The sequence below is a fragment of the Ictalurus punctatus genome, chromosome 20 (assembly GCF_001660625.3).
Source record: "Ictalurus punctatus breed USDA103 chromosome 20, Coco_2.0, whole genome shotgun sequence".
Lineage (NCBI taxonomy): Eukaryota > Metazoa > Chordata > Actinopteri > Siluriformes > Ictaluridae > Ictalurus > Ictalurus punctatus.
The window spans coordinates 19,197,496-19,215,336 of record NC_030435.2 but is presented as its reverse complement, the minus strand read 5'-3'; the positions used below and the strand labels follow the sequence as shown (position 1 = coordinate 19,215,336).

The 17,841-nt window shown below is 39.0% G+C and overlaps 2 protein-coding genes across 3 annotated transcripts; both read left to right on the top strand.

Moving 5' to 3' along the window:
* Nucleotides 1-403: 403 nt before the first annotated feature.
* Nucleotides 404-6,126, top strand: LOC108280451 (oocyte zinc finger protein XlCOF8.4). Its single transcript, XM_017495412.3, has 3 exons — nt 404-955; nt 2,288-2,989; nt 3,880-6,126. Exons 1-3 carry the CDS (start codon nt 694-696, stop codon nt 4,887-4,889), a joined length of 1,974 nt encoding a protein of 657 aa, XP_017350901.1. The 5' UTR covers nt 404-693; the 3' UTR covers nt 4,890-6,126.
* A 4,080-nt stretch (nt 6,127-10,206) lies between these two features.
* Nucleotides 10,207-14,406, top strand: LOC108280453 (zinc finger protein 397). 2 transcript variants are annotated; one of them, XM_017495416.1, is made up of 3 exons: nt 10,207-10,606; nt 12,184-12,558; nt 13,224-14,406. In XM_017495416.1, exons 1-3 carry the CDS (start codon nt 10,360-10,362, stop codon nt 14,111-14,113), a joined length of 1,512 nt encoding a protein of 503 aa, XP_017350905.1. In that variant the 5' UTR covers nt 10,207-10,359; the 3' UTR covers nt 14,114-14,406. The 2 variants fall into 2 exon arrangements, with proteins under 2 accessions (XP_017350905.1, XP_017350906.1); XM_017495417.3 differs by lacking the exon at nt 10,207-10,606 and adding an exon at nt 11,727-11,902.
* The last annotated feature ends 3,435 nt before the right edge of the window (nt 14,407-17,841 follow it).

Sequence of the window (17,841 nt, the reverse complement as noted above, 5' to 3'; positions counted from 1 at the left end):
ATGTTTTGCGTGACTGTATTGGAGGGTGCACGGTGACTTAGTGTTTAGCATGTTTGCCTCACACCACCAGGGTTGGGTGTTGGGGGTTTGATTCCCACTGTCGCTCTGCGTGTGCAGAGTTTGCATGTTGTCCCCGTGCTGTGATTGTGATTGTGCCCTGCGATGGATTGGTACCCTGTCCAGGGTGTACCCCAACTTGTCCCCAACGCACCCTGGGATAGGCTCCAGGTTCCCCACGACCCAGTAGGATAAGCAGTTTAGAAAATGGATGGGATGGATGAGTGGATTGGTAGACTCATAACTTTCATTTGTTTATGACAATATATGGAATAAAATGAGATGATTATTTTAGTGGACGAGATTTTCAGTGAAACTGATAAGTGTAGCTTTGTAATTATTGCATAATGTATATAGTATGCACTATGTAAGGCAATAACACTAATCATGGCTTCGTTATGTATTTAGCAGGAATATCAATTTTGGTTTTATCTACACAGATCTGGCAACCACGCCTTACTGTCTCTTCTTCCGTTGTGTGGTTGTCCTGGCATAAAACAACGCAATCCTTGTCTTTTGGCAAAGTGTGTAGTAATAAAAACCCCGCTTTTCCATTCCTGCTGAACTGACACGCTGAATATTAGAGGTGACGGAAACTTCTCGGTTTGGAATCGGTTGTGTATTTATGTAAATGAGATGGACAACATGTCCAGCGGTGTCGCTCTTCAAAAGCAAATAGCAACGATCATGGACGAGCTCGCTAAAGCCGCGGTGGCTGAAATAAGCAAAGTGGTGGACGATGGCGTCGTTATGTTACGGCTGGAGATCTGCGAGCGCGAGCACGAGATCGACTCGTTAAAGCGGAATCTGCAGATGGTGTCCGAGGAGCTGCGCGAGACGCGGCGCGCGCTCGTCCGCCAGTGTGTGAGCGCCGCGCGCCCCAGACCGCCGCTCAAAGGTGCCGTGAACTCCTCAATTCTTTCACATGATCAGCATGATGATGTTTTATTGATTCTGTTGCTCTTTATGTAAGATATAAATTACACAGGTTACTGTATACGGTTGTGTGCAAAAGTTTACATACCCTTAGAGAAGGTGGGGAGATGAGTTTAAGGTCAAGTCCTATAGTTTCCTTAATTATCACAAGTAAAAATGGTCATATGGTGTGTGCTAAGATATTAATAATGAAATTAAATTTGTTTAAATGTTTTGTAACATATACACCGTAACAAGAAAACTTCCTTTAAGACTTTTCTTCTGTTAATTTGTCCTCTCTTTCTCGCCCCCCCCCCCCCCCCCTCTCTCTCTCTTTCTTTCTTTTTTTTTAACAAACTTTTTTTAATTCATTCATTCATTCATCTTCAGTAACTGCTGTATCCTAGTCAGGGTCACTGTGGATCCAGAGCCTATGCAGGGAATACAAGGCAAGATTTGGGGATTCCCCCTAGATAGGATGTCAGTCCATTGCACAGCACGATGCTCACACACATTCAATTGCTCACACACAAGGACAATTTCTAGTCCATCCACCTGCTGGAATTTTTTTGAGAGGTGGGGTGGGAGGAAACCCATACAGAGACTATGACTACATATATTTCAATTGCAATAGTGGGGCATGGTGGCTTAGTGGCTTAGTACATCGTTTGCCTTGCACCTCCAGGGCTGGGGGTTCAAATCCTGCATCTGACCGGTGTGTGTTGCGTGTGCATGGACGGAACCTTTGCACATAGTACCTACTGTTCTTCAGGCCAGGGACCCCTTCCAGTGTAAATAAATTAATTTAAGAAATTTCTTTTTTTTCTGATCGTTGCAGCGAAAAATGCTTGATTTTGCTGCGGCTTTTTCCAAATTTGCGTTGCAACTTGCAGAAATTTGTTTGCTTTTGCACAAAACTGCTTTACATGGTCTTCTGCAGTAATGTTTGTTGGTATATGAGACCTTTTAGCTGGACTCGTGTACGACACACGTGAATCGAAGAGTGCTTTGGAAGAATGCACGTTGTCATGACGTGACATGACGCATCTTGGCCCAAATCTGCGGTATTTTTTAAAAATTGCAAGCTCCTTCGAATATTGCGGAGTCTGCTTGATTTTGCGTTCTGCAAACGCAAATTTGCTAAATCCTGGAGGAGTGGATAATAATCTTAAAGCTAAATCAACAGAATAATAACCAGAAGTTGCTCCGAGGTTGTTAAAGAGTTAACAGCTGATATAAGGGTAAGAGAATTTGGCAGTGAGTAGCAAGCAAACATTGCTGTTGGTTTTAATCTGTGTTCTCTGAACCTCAACAGGTGCCAAAGAAAATGATCAAAGAGACGAAGAAAGGGAGCCTGAGATTGAGGACTCAGACAGGCCAAGTGACGACGCATCAGCATCCAGAGTGGTTGTAAAGCTTGAAAGCATGGATGACGAGCAGGCGGTAGAAGATGGAAACCAGTGCACGAGAACAGAACCTGACTTACACTCCGGGTCTGCTGATGATGACCAACTGGCCCAGGTGTGGTCATCAGAGAACAACACGGAGATGCATGACCCTCATTTCTATTCCAAACACGATCAATCTCAGCACGAGTCGGAACATTGCTCTAAGGTCGAGCAGAATTACGACTCGCTCGGGAGCAGAGTGGAGACACAGGGCCTGAGTGGAGAAGAGGAGCTGTCGGCGGATAGCCTGCATGCAGTTACAGATGACTTGCTGAGAGCGCAGCCACGTTCTCACACGCACAACGCGCTTGTGCACCCACCTCCCGATTGTCAAGGTGATTTCGGTACATTTGCACTGAGCATAGCTTCCAGAGGGAGACCAACGGTTGGGGCAGCCTCGCAGAAGAGAAGATTCGCCTGTGCCTTTTGCAGCAAGAGCTTCGATCGACTCAGTCATCTTGATAGACATCAGCGCATACACACAGGAGAAAAACCCTTCAGCTGCATGTTATGTGGCCGGTGCTTCACCCAGAAAAGCAGCTTAAAAAGTCACCTGAAGACCCACCGAGGTGAGACTTGTCAGGTATTGGTTAAGCATAGACGTGATAAGTTACATCACAATACTAGTGATGCACCCGATGAAAATTCTTGGGCTGAATCAGAAATGGAAAGAGAGGACATGTTGGAATGAAAACCAAAAAAAATCCAATTCACCTTTTCTACTGTATTCTTATTGGCCAGAAGGTGTTGATCCATTTCCTATAACAGCAGTTGTGGCAGCAATTCTGACAAATCAAACCACAGGTTTATATTAATGGGCTTGTTCTATTACGTTATCATTACTATAGAAACATACTATACTTCCATAGAAACTTACCATAATTATATAACTTACTTTTCATTTTATACAATATAACTTACTATTTATTACTTACTATAATCAACAGGTTTCTATTATTAATGAGTTATATTAACATGTTATTAAACAAAGAATCAAATCATGGCTGCTATGTTGAAGCTTTCTGAAAGGGGATGTTTATTTAACTTATTTAACATTTATGGAAGGAGTCTCCAGTTTCAGTGCTTTTTTGTCTTAACATCACGAGAGAGAAAAAAAGAGAGACTGATAGGGGAACGACAGTTTATACCTGCTATGCCATACAGGAAGTGAAAATATCATTTCACAGACAAGTTTTGGTGAGATGTGTCAAGGATTAATTAATTAAAAATGATTAACGTTGGCAAATTGCTGTGGTTTGCACAGGAATAAAACACTTCGGGACATGCTGTTATTGGAAAATAATCAATATCGGGGTAGTAACAATAACTAAACTTCATGTTGGGCCGCATCACACCACCTTGTCGTTTATTATTTTAATATGTTGTATCGTGGAAAACATAGTTAGCTCTCATTTTGTGTTTTTGTTTTTTATTGTAATGTCTCAATTTTTTGTTTCAGGATTCACTGGCGATTTAGACGCAGCATCTTTGTTGCCGAGTGAAAACAATCTCTTCACTGATGAGTGGAATATGGCAACTCACTGTGAAGAGCAGATCGCACACAACTTTGACCAAAACACTGAAGAACCGAATTCACACTCGTCCTACCTGAGCCAAGATGGAGCTCACTTCATAAACACAGATGAAGAAAGCATGCACCAAGCGTACGAAGATCAAAAGATTAGAAACTTGCCTGCAGGAAAAAACAACAAGCCAGCTGATCTACCTGACCTATATGAGAAGAATGGGCAGGAAGAGGAGGATGACGAAGATCAGGTGTTATCCGATTGTCGGCTGGACGAGCCTAGGCACTCTGGATCTGAGAGTGCCCTGGATGAGGAGGATGCTCAGGCACACTCCTTGAACGCAGCAAGCCTCGGGAAAGACTCGATGGAGTCTGACTGCGTTAGCATAACCGAGCAAACCTCAGCTCAAAACCAACGCCGGTTAGAATCTACCTCGACAGTCCTACACACTTGGGGGGTCTCCGAGGCCAAAAGTGTTGCTGTGAACCAAATTCATGTGAAAGAGGAGGAAGAGTATGCTTCCCGCTTGGATGAAGAAGAGTCCAAACCGAATCCAGAGGCTTCCTATGACCCGAACACAGCATCACCTTTAGATCAGAACTTGACCGCAGATGCTCTCAGGACCACAGAGACTGCAGCGGTGCCTGATTTTCCATATGACACATTACCTCGGAGGCGGCATATTTTGAACGGACGTGAGAGGCGCTTCCTGTGCGTTCTCTGTGGTAAGAGTTTCGACCGTCTGAGCCACCTGGACCGGCATCAGCGTGTGCATACCGGAGAGAAGCCCTACAGCTGTGGGACATGTGGCAGGAGTTTCACTCAGAAAAGCAGCCTGAAGGGTCATATGCGAACTCACACCGGCGAACGCGGCTTCAGCTGCTCGCTGTGTGGCATGAGCTTCCCCACACGAGCCAGTCGCTACCGGCACCACTGTAACTAACCATGACCTGTGTCTTACAGCTAATCTCGAAGTTCCGGCTGTATGAACTAAACAGTGCAGACTTTGCTGGAAAAATGCTCTTAGGAAGAATCTTATAACTCATTAGCTTTGTACGTATTTATGCACATTGATACAGCTGTTTTCCTCTGTAATAGACCACATTTACTGTAAAATAAATTACATTTCAGATATTAATCATGTGCAAACCAACAACCTGCATTGAAGGGTTACACAAAGTATTTCTATTTTTTGGGAAACGCTACATCACGGACAATTTTGAAAGTTTACAACCATTTTAAAATGACACATTTTAATGATGACTTTACCACAAGGACCAATTTTAAATGATTTTGTGTTTACTGTTAATGTGAAAGCCTGGTGATGCGATACATATCCAAAAAGAATGTGCTGCTCTCTGATGCCAATGAGATCCCTGGAGTTGTTACACTGATGTAAAAATCATGATTACAGACAACAGTGTCAGAACTGCAAAACATATAATTATGGACACAGACTTGCCTTAACCAAGCATAAGCTCAACGTGCCCTGACTAGCCCTGGAGAAACACTTTTCTCGCCATATTTCTTGGCATAAAATATGAGAAATACACTCAATCAGGCAACATGAAGAGGAAGTGTATGCAGTGGGATTTTTGCTGTGTAAGCTGTATCAAATCAAATGTCCATTTATCATTCGTTTATAGGCAGAGATCATTTTCTGTGGCTGTTAGAAGCCAAGGTGGAGGTCAGTGTTTTCAGGGCTTATTCCCCAGATAAAACTGGGATGGCATGAAACATCCATTGGTTTTGATCTTGGTATATTATTTTTTTGTGCTTTGTCTTTATATAAACCATAATAATTATGAACATATATCTATTTATCATAGATTGGGCTGCAGAATATGTACTGTCAATTTTCACTAAACATGTTGTCAGGTCTTAGCAGCCAAACCCGTTTAACGTCTTCATTTTTGGTGGGAATTTAGTGTAGAGAGAGATTTCGTCCATTAGGAATAGGATTTCTAGCTAATTGTCAGGATTGGACAGGAATACAGTATATGTCATTTTGGTGCTGTAATCACATGTTTCATGGTGTGTATTTTTCATTACTGGAAAGCTGGAAACATGCTATGAGCCATCAGAAAACTGAGAACAAGACTGGTCATTGTTGTAATAGTTTCTCTGCAGATTCTATTAAATCATGAATTGCTAATGTATAACAGTTTGTTTTATTTTGCTTGATAATTGTCAATGGTTCTGAGAAGATTTATAGAAATGCCATGGTTTATTCTTGGTAACCCAGAATCTACCTTTTTTTTTTTTAAACCCAAGTTTCTCTCACTTTTGTCATAGCCATTTCTCACCAACTAGCTAGATATCTCCTATCTCACAACATCCACAAATATGGGACGACAAATGTTACCATATGCTTCCCCTGAGTCATCTAAAGCCACCATATCTGTTTAAATTCCTGCCAATGCATTGTTCCAGGGCAGCGGTGTGGAATAGAGCACTAACTGTCACTCTACATGAGCTAGCATACCTTTGCGACGAAGGGAAAAGAGCCATTCATCCCACCCACATAGTAGGACAATTATATGGTCTTTATTGTTGCAGGCTAGGCATATATATTATTCACAAGAGATTACACTTTATCACTAATTGTGGCCTACAAACTCCTACTTTCATATGCAATTTGACTGACATAATAGATGAACCAACAGAACTTTTCCCACAGCCTGTCAGCGAACACACTAACAAACCCCTTTAATTTAACTCTTACAGACATAATTCCATGTATTTTATTTCAGTCCAGTGATTATACCCTGCTCCGAAAAGCTAATTGTGTTGTGGTGTTCGGAAGTTTGTTTTCTGGCTGTAAACCAGTGCACAGAAATGTATATATGCAGAAGTGCAGCAAGCCAGTCAGATTGCAACCTTCAAGATCCTGAAGCTTGTAGCCAGAAAAGTGTTCAAAACGCATCAAACATTTTGTAACCTGTGGGTGAAGCCTTTAAAACTTTCAAGAGATTGCTATGCTTTTGGGTTTCATTCATCGGATGACTGTTCCTGACACAGAGAGAGAGAAAACTGAAAATACAAGTCAGGCTAATTGAGCCTTACAAAATGTTCAAAGAGATTTCATATGTTTGCAACCTCATATTTATAACCCCAGAAAACCAGTAGATGGTAAAAGGCAACAATAAACCTTGGAATTTCAGAGCAATTTTGAAAACATACATTTTCTTATAATATATTTGCATTTTTTAAAAATAAAATATTATTTATGGGTCTCAATAATTTGTTCACACATTATTAGAAAAAATACTATTTAAAATACTATAATAATACTATTTAAAATAATTCCTTATGAGGAGTATTTTCTTATTAGAAGAAAGCGAAGTAGTTTATTCAAGTGAAAAATGTAAATCATTGTGTTATGTTTATACAATCATCTTGCATGATCACAGATGAATAATTGTGGAGATGATGTAAATATTTTGGTTAAATAAGTTCTATCTTTTTGACTGACTAAGCACAACAGACACAATGACAATTAAAGTCAATAAAATAGGTTTCTTTTGACTTTGAATACTTTGACTATTTTTTCCCCATGCAACATGGACAGACATTATTTTATACCACAGCACTGTTGAATTTTTCAATCTGAAAATTAATATTCTATAAAGGCATGGCTCTGTAATTCCAAACACAGGTTTATTTTAACGTGCTTGTTCTAATAGGCCTACATTATTGTTTCTATAGTAACAGTTCATTCAGACTTGTATGGCAGATGGCAGATGCTCCACAATAAGAGAAATATTAAACAGATCAAGAAAATGTGCTGTCATTTAAAAAAGAAAAAAATATAACTGTTGATATGGTGAAGCTGTTTGTAAGAAGACCTTTATTTAACATTCATGGAAGTAGTCTCCAGTGTCAGTGCTTTGTAGGCTAATACGTTTTACACCAAGGGAAAGTCTTCAGGACAGGATATTGTTTTCTCGGTAACATGACAAGCTGCGTTTTTGCCTTATTAACTTGAAAAGAGAGGTTGGTTACGAAACAAGTGTTTATACTCACTGCTATAATGTAAGTGAACATAGGAACTAACTTGCAGACATTCCACCACATTAAATGAATCATAAAAAAACATGATGTGTCGTTCAATAATAAATTAAAAATCACTGTTAGCAAATCACTGTGGCACAAGAGGAATAAAGCCATTTTGGGACACATCACAGCACCCTGTCATTGACTAATTTCCTGTAACAGCAAACCCAGTTGTGTTTCATTCTTTACATACAGTGTATGATTCCAGGTTGATTCATAACATTTCCAGTTGACTGGAACTTCTTAATTATTGCCCTGATGGTGGAAATGGACATTTTCAGTGCTTGTGCTATTTTTTTATAGACACTTCTCATTTTGTGAAGCTCAACAACCTTTTGCCACACATCACAGCTATATTCTTTGGTCTTACCCATTGTTATGAATGACTAAGGGAATTTGGCCTATGTGTTACTTCATACTTCATATTCCTGTGGAACAGGAATTCATGATTGACCAATTTCCTGTTCCTAGTCACCCAGTTGTACTAAAATTGTTTAAATATCAATAACTCGTGCACACCTACATTTAACGATTTTTATTTTGGATAAACCTGTGTTTTGTTTGCAATTGTTTGATATCCATGAGAGAAGAGTATTTTTGTGATTAAAAATAAATAAATAAATAAAAAAATCAAAAGGTTAAACAATAAAGGCAATTTTCCCACAGCCTTCATTGCTCGTATTTACCAAGGGTGACAATATTAGTGGAGGGCACTATAGTTTGGTCAAAATGTTTGATCGTCAGTTCAGCTTTCAGAGCTTTGCGCTGGTATATAATGTAGGCTAATGAGATTTATTTTTTTCACTCTTATAAGAAACGTTGTAGGTGGTTGTCTAAAGGTGAAGCCAATTACTGAAATTTGAATTGAATGCATAGTGTACCCTACACATTGTAAACATAAAGAGGTTAGCTGTTAGCTTTAAACTGAACTAGGAATAAAAACTCCAAGGTGAGTCAGATTTTGAACGACGAAGATGGAAAACATATCAGAATTTTCTCTCAAGTATTATTTTTTTCACAATTAACTAATAACTTCGTATGGTGGCATTCGTGTTTGATAATAATTGTACAGCTTTCGGGATTAAAATGAGGTGAAATTACGGTGGACGAGTTCACACACTCAGGGTTTTACGGTAATTTCTCTTCGTCAACGTAACACTTGACAGGGTTGCCAGAATGGTTCCTCTACACAAATCCAACAACTCCATTAAAAATGGTTCAACAATATGCAGCACGCACATTTTAAGATATTGTGTTTAAAAGTGTTTCCTGGGGGAAAACTGTTACAACATATCAACATTTTTCAGTTATTTTACTTCCATCCAGTACTTTTCTTGTTTTATTTTGGTCATATCTTTAAAATGATTTCCAAATAATAATACTAAGGCCTACATCAACATATTTTGATTGCTTTATTACTTCTACATATAATTACCATTTTATTACTGTTGAAATATCTAAATAAAAAAAAAATTAAATCTCGTGTTAAACGGTTTATTGAAGTTAGAGGTGTTCAAATTTTTGCACTCACTATATCTCTTCCCCCAGTAAGCGACACACACGCACCTGGCCATCTACATAAGGTAAAAGGAAACATGACTCATCAGACCAGGCCAGCTTCTTCCATTGCTCCATGGTCCAGTTCTGATGTTCATGTGCACATTAGATACGCTTTCGGCAGTGGACAGGGGTCAGCATGGGTACTCTGACTGGTCTGCAGATACACAGTCCCACACACAGCAAGCCGCAATGCACTGTGTGCTCTGACACCTTTCTATCACAGCCTACAGTGGCTCTTCTGTGAGATCAGACCAGACTGGCTAGCCTTCGCTCCACACCCACATCAGTGAGCCTTGGGCGCCCATGACCCTGTCACTGGCTCACTGGTTGTCTTTCCATGGACCATTTTTGGTACTAACCACTGCATACCAGGAACACTCCACTAGACCTGCCATTTTGGACATGCTCTGACCCAGTCGTCTAATGATCACAATTTTTCCCTTGTTAAAGTTGCTCAGATCTTTACACTTGCCCATTTTTCCTGCTTCCAACACCTCAACTTCGAGAACTGACTATTAACTTGCTGCCTAATATATCCCACCTCTTGACAAGTGCCACTGTAATGAGATAATCAAGCTTATTCACGTCACCTGCCAGTGGTTTTAATGTAATGGCTGATCGGTGTATTGTAGCGTTGTGGGATATCAGAACAATATGGCAACCCTGGTTGCAGCCTGCGTGAAGCGGAAGAAGCCAGTGATGCAGGTTAAAAAAAGAGAGAGGACTCCCAATTTCTGTGGCGGAGACGCTTGTTTATTAGGGACACAGGAGTGTTGAATGCAATAAGGACTGACAAGATGCCGACGTGTGTGACTCTGGAGACTCAGATTTCCTCCGTGATGGAGAGTCTGACCCAAGCGGCGGTGGCGGAGATCTGTAAACTGATCAACACCGAGTGTGTGGAGATGCGGTTAGAGATCCGCAGGGGCCGGAAAGAGATCGAAGCCTTGAAGGGAAAAATACGGGATCTGAAAAGAGAAGCGCAAAATCCTTCTTTGGTCGCAGTGTCTTTAATCGAGCCTCAGGCAAATCTGCGAGATGGAGGTACTTTTCATTTAAGACCTGAAGAGCCCCTTCACTCAAATGCGGGTTCTCTAAATAAATAAACATCTGGAATATAATCTCAGTAGGTTTGGCCCAGGGGCGTGTCCATTTGGCTGGCACTGGGTGGTAGGTGCCAACCTTGAATTTAGGCTTTCTACCCCGAATGCAACCCCAGATCACATTACAGCAGACTCGAAGGAAAAATCCATCCCAGTGTTACCAGCAAGCAGATAATGCGTTCTCCAACAATTTCGCTAGAAGTTGCCAGATGGCGTAATGCAGGGGTTCCCAAACTTTTCCAGGGCAAGGCCGCCCAAATGGCATGAACATTTGACCGAGGCCCCCCTTTTGCAAGATGTCTTTAAAATACATTAAAAATACAGACTTCTGAATATATCCCCCTTTTTTACGTTGAGGTTTTGTCTGTTTAGCAGTTAGAAAGTTAGGTATAGCAAATGGGATTTTAATATGTATTGTTACAAATAACATGTTATAGTAATGCTTGCTTGCTTGCTTGCTTGCTTGCTTGCTTGCTTATTTATTTATTTATTTATTTATTTATTTATTTATTTATTTATTTATTTATCCACACCAAATTGTTGAGGCTAACCGGGCGCCCCCTGGCGGCCCCCACTTTGAAAACCACTGGCGTAATGAACTAATCTGCATGTTCATTTGATCCTCGTGTTCGTCGGCAAAATTACAAGAAGAAGGAAGATTTTCTGAAGAACAGAAATCGGCAGAATAAGACTTAATAGATTATAAGATTTTGGTCAATGTAACTATTTACACGTTGACTAAAAAAAAAAACTATACAATTGTGGTAGTGAGCAGTCTGTAAATTGATATGGAGGGAACGGTTACAGATGGGAATACAAATTTTTATTATTTGTAAATATAAATAAGAAGAAAGATTAAAATGAAGAACACAGAAATGCATAGCTGAAACAAACAGTGGTGATCAGTGATTGGCTGTTAGGAATGATCTCAATCAATAATTGGTTGTTGGGAACAATGACTAACAGTAATTGGTCATTGGGAAATAATGGCGACCACTGATTGGTCATTGGGAAATAATTTTCGATCATTGATTGGTTATTGGAAAATAATGGTGATCAGTGATTGGCCGTTGGGAACTATGGTGATCAGTGATTTGGTTGTTGGGAACAATGATGATCAGTGGTTGTTTATTAGGAACAGTGGCGATCACTGAATGGTATTTGGGAACAGTGGTGATCAGGGATTGGTCAGGGTACATCAACTGCCAGCTTAACTCAGTCAGGCTTTGCATTTGTGGTAAGTTGCTCTCTCAACTTGTAGAACCAGCTGCTGTGATGTGAGCTGGAGAGCTGTATCGAATGCAGTCGCTAACATTTTAAAAATAATGTTGCTAAAGAGGAATGACTTGGTGTCCAAAATGTATTTTGTAATGAGTTGGCTGTATTTTGAATGGATTTTTTTTAAAGCCTTACATAGCCATGTCAGTCTGTTTTCACTGGCAAACAATTTCCTTCATTACCCACATTGTCAACCCTAGTAATAAAATTCTTGTTGTTTTGTTTAAACATCTTTCTTAGATAAGAGAGCTGATGATCTCAGCACAGTGCCTGATTGTCAGAATGAAGAAAGGATTAAGAAAACAAATACTCCAGCACCAATGAAGAACTTGCAGAAGAATGAGGTTCAAGGAAGCAGGAATTCTCTTCCAAGCTCTGGGAGTAAACTGAATCAGATGAGTACGTTTTCCCCATCTGAAAGTGGAGTTCCACTGAAGGAATCTCAAATCCTTATGGACTCATTGACCACTGAAGCTATAGCCAACATTGGAGGACTCAACACTGCAGCTATAAAGGTGGAGGGTGTGAGTCCACTTGTATCCACAACCGAGTGTGTCTCAGAGGTCTATCAAGCTGACGATGAGCAATGCACAAACACACACAGCCATGCAGCAGGTAGGTAGACCATCCAAAGGGATCATGCAGGACCTTCATATATACACAACCTTCACATTCACACAGGTACACTAATCCTTATAAACAAAGATATTGAATTTTGTGTAAGTATTGCAAGTCATTAAGTTGAATTGAGGTGCTGATGAGAGTTTGTGACATTAGGCTTGTTTTCAACAAGTTCAGGAATCTTGAAACAAAATGCAAGAGTGATGCATTTCATTATCAGTACCACCATAGCAAATGTAAAATATATTGATATTTAAGCTGTGCTGGGTTTAAAAAAAAAATCCTGTCAGAGAACCTCCAAGATTAGCTCATGTTAGCTAACTGGCTCACTGTAGCAGTGAAGAACGTGAATGCTTTTGCGTATGATTTAAAAATCTCCGAAATCCTGTCAGGCTAGCTCACTCATGTTAGCTAATTGGCTCACTGTAGCAGTGACGAACATGAATGCTTTTGAATATCCTGTCAGATTAGCCTGTTTATTATCATACATGAATGTGACTTGAAATCCTCTCAGAAATCCTGTCAGGTTTGCACATTAGCTAGTTTGTTCTCATTAGGTTTCTGTTAGTTGTTCCTTATTTGCTGTTGACAATTTTCATACTGTTTACTGTGTAGTAGCGCTCAGTATGTTAAATCTGACCTCGTATTATGTTTTTTAGGAGACAACAGCAATAACTTTGGCTCTGCAGAACAGCTTTGGCCACAATCTCATTATTCAGCGCATTTCCATAACAACAAACAACTCTCTGAAGAAGAATCAAACTACAAATATGAGACAGACTTTAATCATATAAATGGGCATCGGAGCAATGAAGGGAACCCTAATGGTTTGCTTCTAAAGACTGAGGAGAATGAGGAGCCTTTAACGAAGACAGCAAATGAACTGGCACCATGTGGAATGATGGACAGCGAGGCTTTGACATGGCCGTCTTTGACTTCAGTGAACTATCCGGTAAGTGTTGGAGGTCCAGGCTGCTCTTCTATGCTACAACAGGCTATACATGCTTCCCACCCTGAACACCCTGCATTTCATCTCAGTATGACTGGTGAGATTGAGTATATAATTGAGCCTGAAGCAAAACAGGCAGGCGGAAGAAATATACAGGATGTAATTCAAACCACGGCACTTAGACAGAACTCCACTGTGTCCACAATGTTGACAAAAGCGAAGGTTCTGCCAACAGCTGACATGCGGCATAAGCTGTTCTCCTGCTCGTTCTGTCCTAAGAGTTTCCAGAGTGGTGCTGACCTGAAGAGACATCAGCGTATTCATACAGGCGAAAAGCCGTATGGTTGTGCCGTGTGTGGGAAGCGCTTCTCCCTCAGGGGGAACCTCGTCACCCACGAGAGGGCACACAGTGGCAGCAAGCCCTTCATTTGCCGCCAGTGTGGGAGAGCCTTTGCCCATGGCTCCAATTTAAGGGCTCATCAGCGTGTCCATACTGGAGAAAGGCCTTTTCACTGCTCTCTGTGCGACAAGACATTTGCTTGGTACTACCCTTTCAAAAGACACCTCAGCTTGCACTTTCTGAATGGTCAAAACTCCTGATTACATTTGTGTTTTTTTGTAAGTAACATCTTCAAGGCCAGGTTTTGTCTTGCAAACCACCACAGGCTTTCAAACAAAAAACAAACACTTACTGTAATACTGTATGTACCTCAATGTAACTGTGGTTGTATTTAAAAAATTTTATTCAGCAAAGGAAGCTTTCACCAGGAAATGGGAAGTCCAGATAATATGCTATGAAAGGCCTAGAATGAGTGTCTTAGTTTGTTAGAAAACACACTATCAAAAATTGACTATCCTAATAAATATAATGACTAATAAACCTAGTTAATAGATGTTTCTCCTATTTTTTTTGTCTGATACTTCAGTCTTCTGAGCCTTAAAGACATGCCATGACATCCAAATACATCCAAGATTTTTTTTTTGCAGTGTAAATATCATACTTTAAGCAAAAGTTTACATTGAGGAAAGCACATTGGCACTGTCACCTTGCACTTTGTAGGTACACTTCCTGCAGTTCTTGGACTTTTTTCCATAGTGGGCGCTTTATCCACAAAACTGCTTACACATTCTCAGCTTTTTGACTCTGGAAGCAGACATTTGGGATACTTCTTCCTAGGCACTTAACTCCCAGTTGTTAATATGACAGTTGGAGCTTCCAACACATATGACAGTCAAAATTCAGAGGCTGATAATTACTATTGTGAATGACCAATTCATATTCAAACATGCACTATATAAATAAATAGCCTAATATAAAAAAATATATATATATATATTTAAACACACCTTTGTACATGGTTTCTTTATTTGTGTGTTTCTCCAGGTTATACTCATATTTTCAGTCTTTAAAACATGTGTTCTGTGAAGCACCACTAGATGGAGACATTTCACTGCAAAAAATAAAAAAAACGGTTTGAACAAGGTTAATTCATGCTTAGACGATCATGTTCAGACGTTTTAGCTCGTATTTATTTTTAGGATGCTTTTATGATAGTTTATTTATTTATTTTTTAAAATTAATGTGATCTCATTATTATATGGTGTGTTTGAAACATGTGCCATAAGTAAATATGAGTAAAGAGATGGCATGCAGTTTTCTGAACAGATCAAATGTAAAATTGTATTTCCAGAGAAACGCTGGTATTTCAGGAAGCTATTGTCTATTGTCTCGTCACATGTGCAAACAAGGTATTTCTGTTTGCATGAGGGACGTGTCTCTAAGTTTAAATTAATAGTAAAAGTACAATCTAACAGTAAATTAATAGTAAAACAAAACAGGATAATACACTACAGGAATCCACAGCTTACATTGTAATAAAAAAAACAAACATGCAATAGTTTTAGAGTTGTGTGAATGTTAATAAGAACAGGAAGAAAATACCATGTAAGTTATGTGGCAGGCCTCAACATTCAGAAATATGTGTGCTGATATATTAAACAGAAATAATCCTAGGCAATATAATATAAACCATTTCACAGCAACTGTTTACTAATATGATGTTAATATAAGGAATAATAATAATAATCAAATGTTACAAATCTTTATTTATACAGAACCTTTCATACAAAAAGCAGTTTAATGTGCATAACACAATTTATACCACAGTGCTGTTAAATTCTTTAATGTGACGTTGATTCATTTTCTATAACAGCAGCTCTAGCTCTAACGGTAGTTCAGACTGTAATTCAAATCACAGGTTTATATTAATGCATTTATTCTAATATGGCATTGTTACTATGGTAACAACTCATTCACAGGGACTTGTATTGTGGATGCTTCATGTCAACTAAGACCAATAATAAATGGATTAAAAAAACATGTTATTTAACCAAGACATATAAAACAGACAATTAATATGCAATGACGAAGCTAAGGGGGAAGGAGTTTCCAGTGTCAGTGCTTTCCTGACTGTCAGTAACAAAGTAACAGAACCAGTTTTTAAACTTTCTGAAATATGAACTACAACAATATAGAGAGATATAGTTACGTGGCCCATTAACTAACTGCCTTCTATGCAGAAATGCTGGACGCTGACAAAGACTGATATGATCAATGTGTAATGTGTTCTTGGTGTCAAAGGAAAAAGCATGCACCATCTGTTCTCATCAAAACACCTTTTAAATTGACCTATGGGATGGCGGCTTTTTTTGTCACATCAAACTCACAATCAGGATCGTAAAATATGACAAAGCGGCAGGCTTGACACCAATCAAATAGTGAAAGTGGAAGCAGACTTCTGCATTCAAAAGCAGAAAAAATGCTACATGAATAACATATTCCCGTAAAAGCTTTAAATTATTTGTAATTTGCATTGCCTGTAATGAATACTGTCAAAATGTCTAACATTTTTTTCTTCTGTTGAATAAAATAGATATATTTAGAAAAAGTGGAAGATTTTTATGTAAATAGTTTCAGAAATTACACTATGACTCTGACAAAATAGCATATATTTGCATATAACATGTGTCTTGTAATTATTACCGAACAGTGGATTGGTCTTCCTGAAGCTCTATAAATAACTTTGTTTAGTGAAGAGTGTTCTATGATAAGGAACTAGCCATGGGTCTGAAATGATGCCCTAATTCTTGTTCCCCACAAATGACAAAGTCTACTATGGCCAAAGGGTTCTTAAACCTTTTGCAGTCAGATGCCCCTTTCGGTGTAAACAAACAAACAAATAATGAATGAATAATACTGAAAGTCACAGAGCCCCTCATGATTGATATATTTTATGATCATGAGGCATGTGTATCATCGTATTTCTTTATTATAGCCATGCCCATTGCCTGCAGAACACAAAATTTCGATTCAGCGATGCTGTCCAGCATAGCCAGGGGATCCACACCATTAAATTATAATTTTTTTATTAGAATTTTTTTTATAGTGGTGGAAACCATAACCCACAATTATGCATTTATGTAAAATTGTGTATAATTAAGTATTTATGCATATACATAACTGACTCTAATGACAATTTTAATAATAAAAAACAGGTTTCATGGACGGAAAGCACAGAAAAAACACTCTGGCTCCAATAAGTAGACAAAACAGTGTTGTACACATTTAAAATTCAGTCATTGTCAGTAATTGCTTTATCTTGATCAGAGTCACAGTGGGTCAAGAGCCTATTCCAGGGTGCAAGCAGGAACACTAATCCATCACAGGGCACCATGCGCACACACATTCACACACTCATTTACACCTAACAACAATTTAGCATAGCCAGTCCAACTACATGCATGATTTTGGGAAGTGGGAAGAAACCTGAAAACCCAGAGGAAACATGAAGACTGAAGTCAGGCTTGAACCTGGGTTCCTAGAACTGTAACCTGCTGCACCATTTTAACAATAATGCAGACATTTAAATAATGTTTAAATAACGGTTTAATAATTATTTGTCAAATAAATCTATACAGAGGGGTAAATTATCATACAGTAACACATTGCAGGGCACTGTTGGATTTCCTGAGCACAGTTATATTCTCATAAAAAAGAAAAATCTCTCTGTATAATACCACACTATATCTCACTATATAATATCACACTATATATGCAGATGATTTACCTTTCAGACATATATGACTTGGGGAATAAGACTAGTATACAATATTAGAATATCATATACAAACAATACAATAGTATACATTATATAATATGACACTATATAGTGAGCTGGTTCAGTTTATTACATTGAACAGAGAATAAGCCTATTGGCCATGTATTTACAGTCTATACACAATTAGGGAAATGGCTATATTGGATTTTA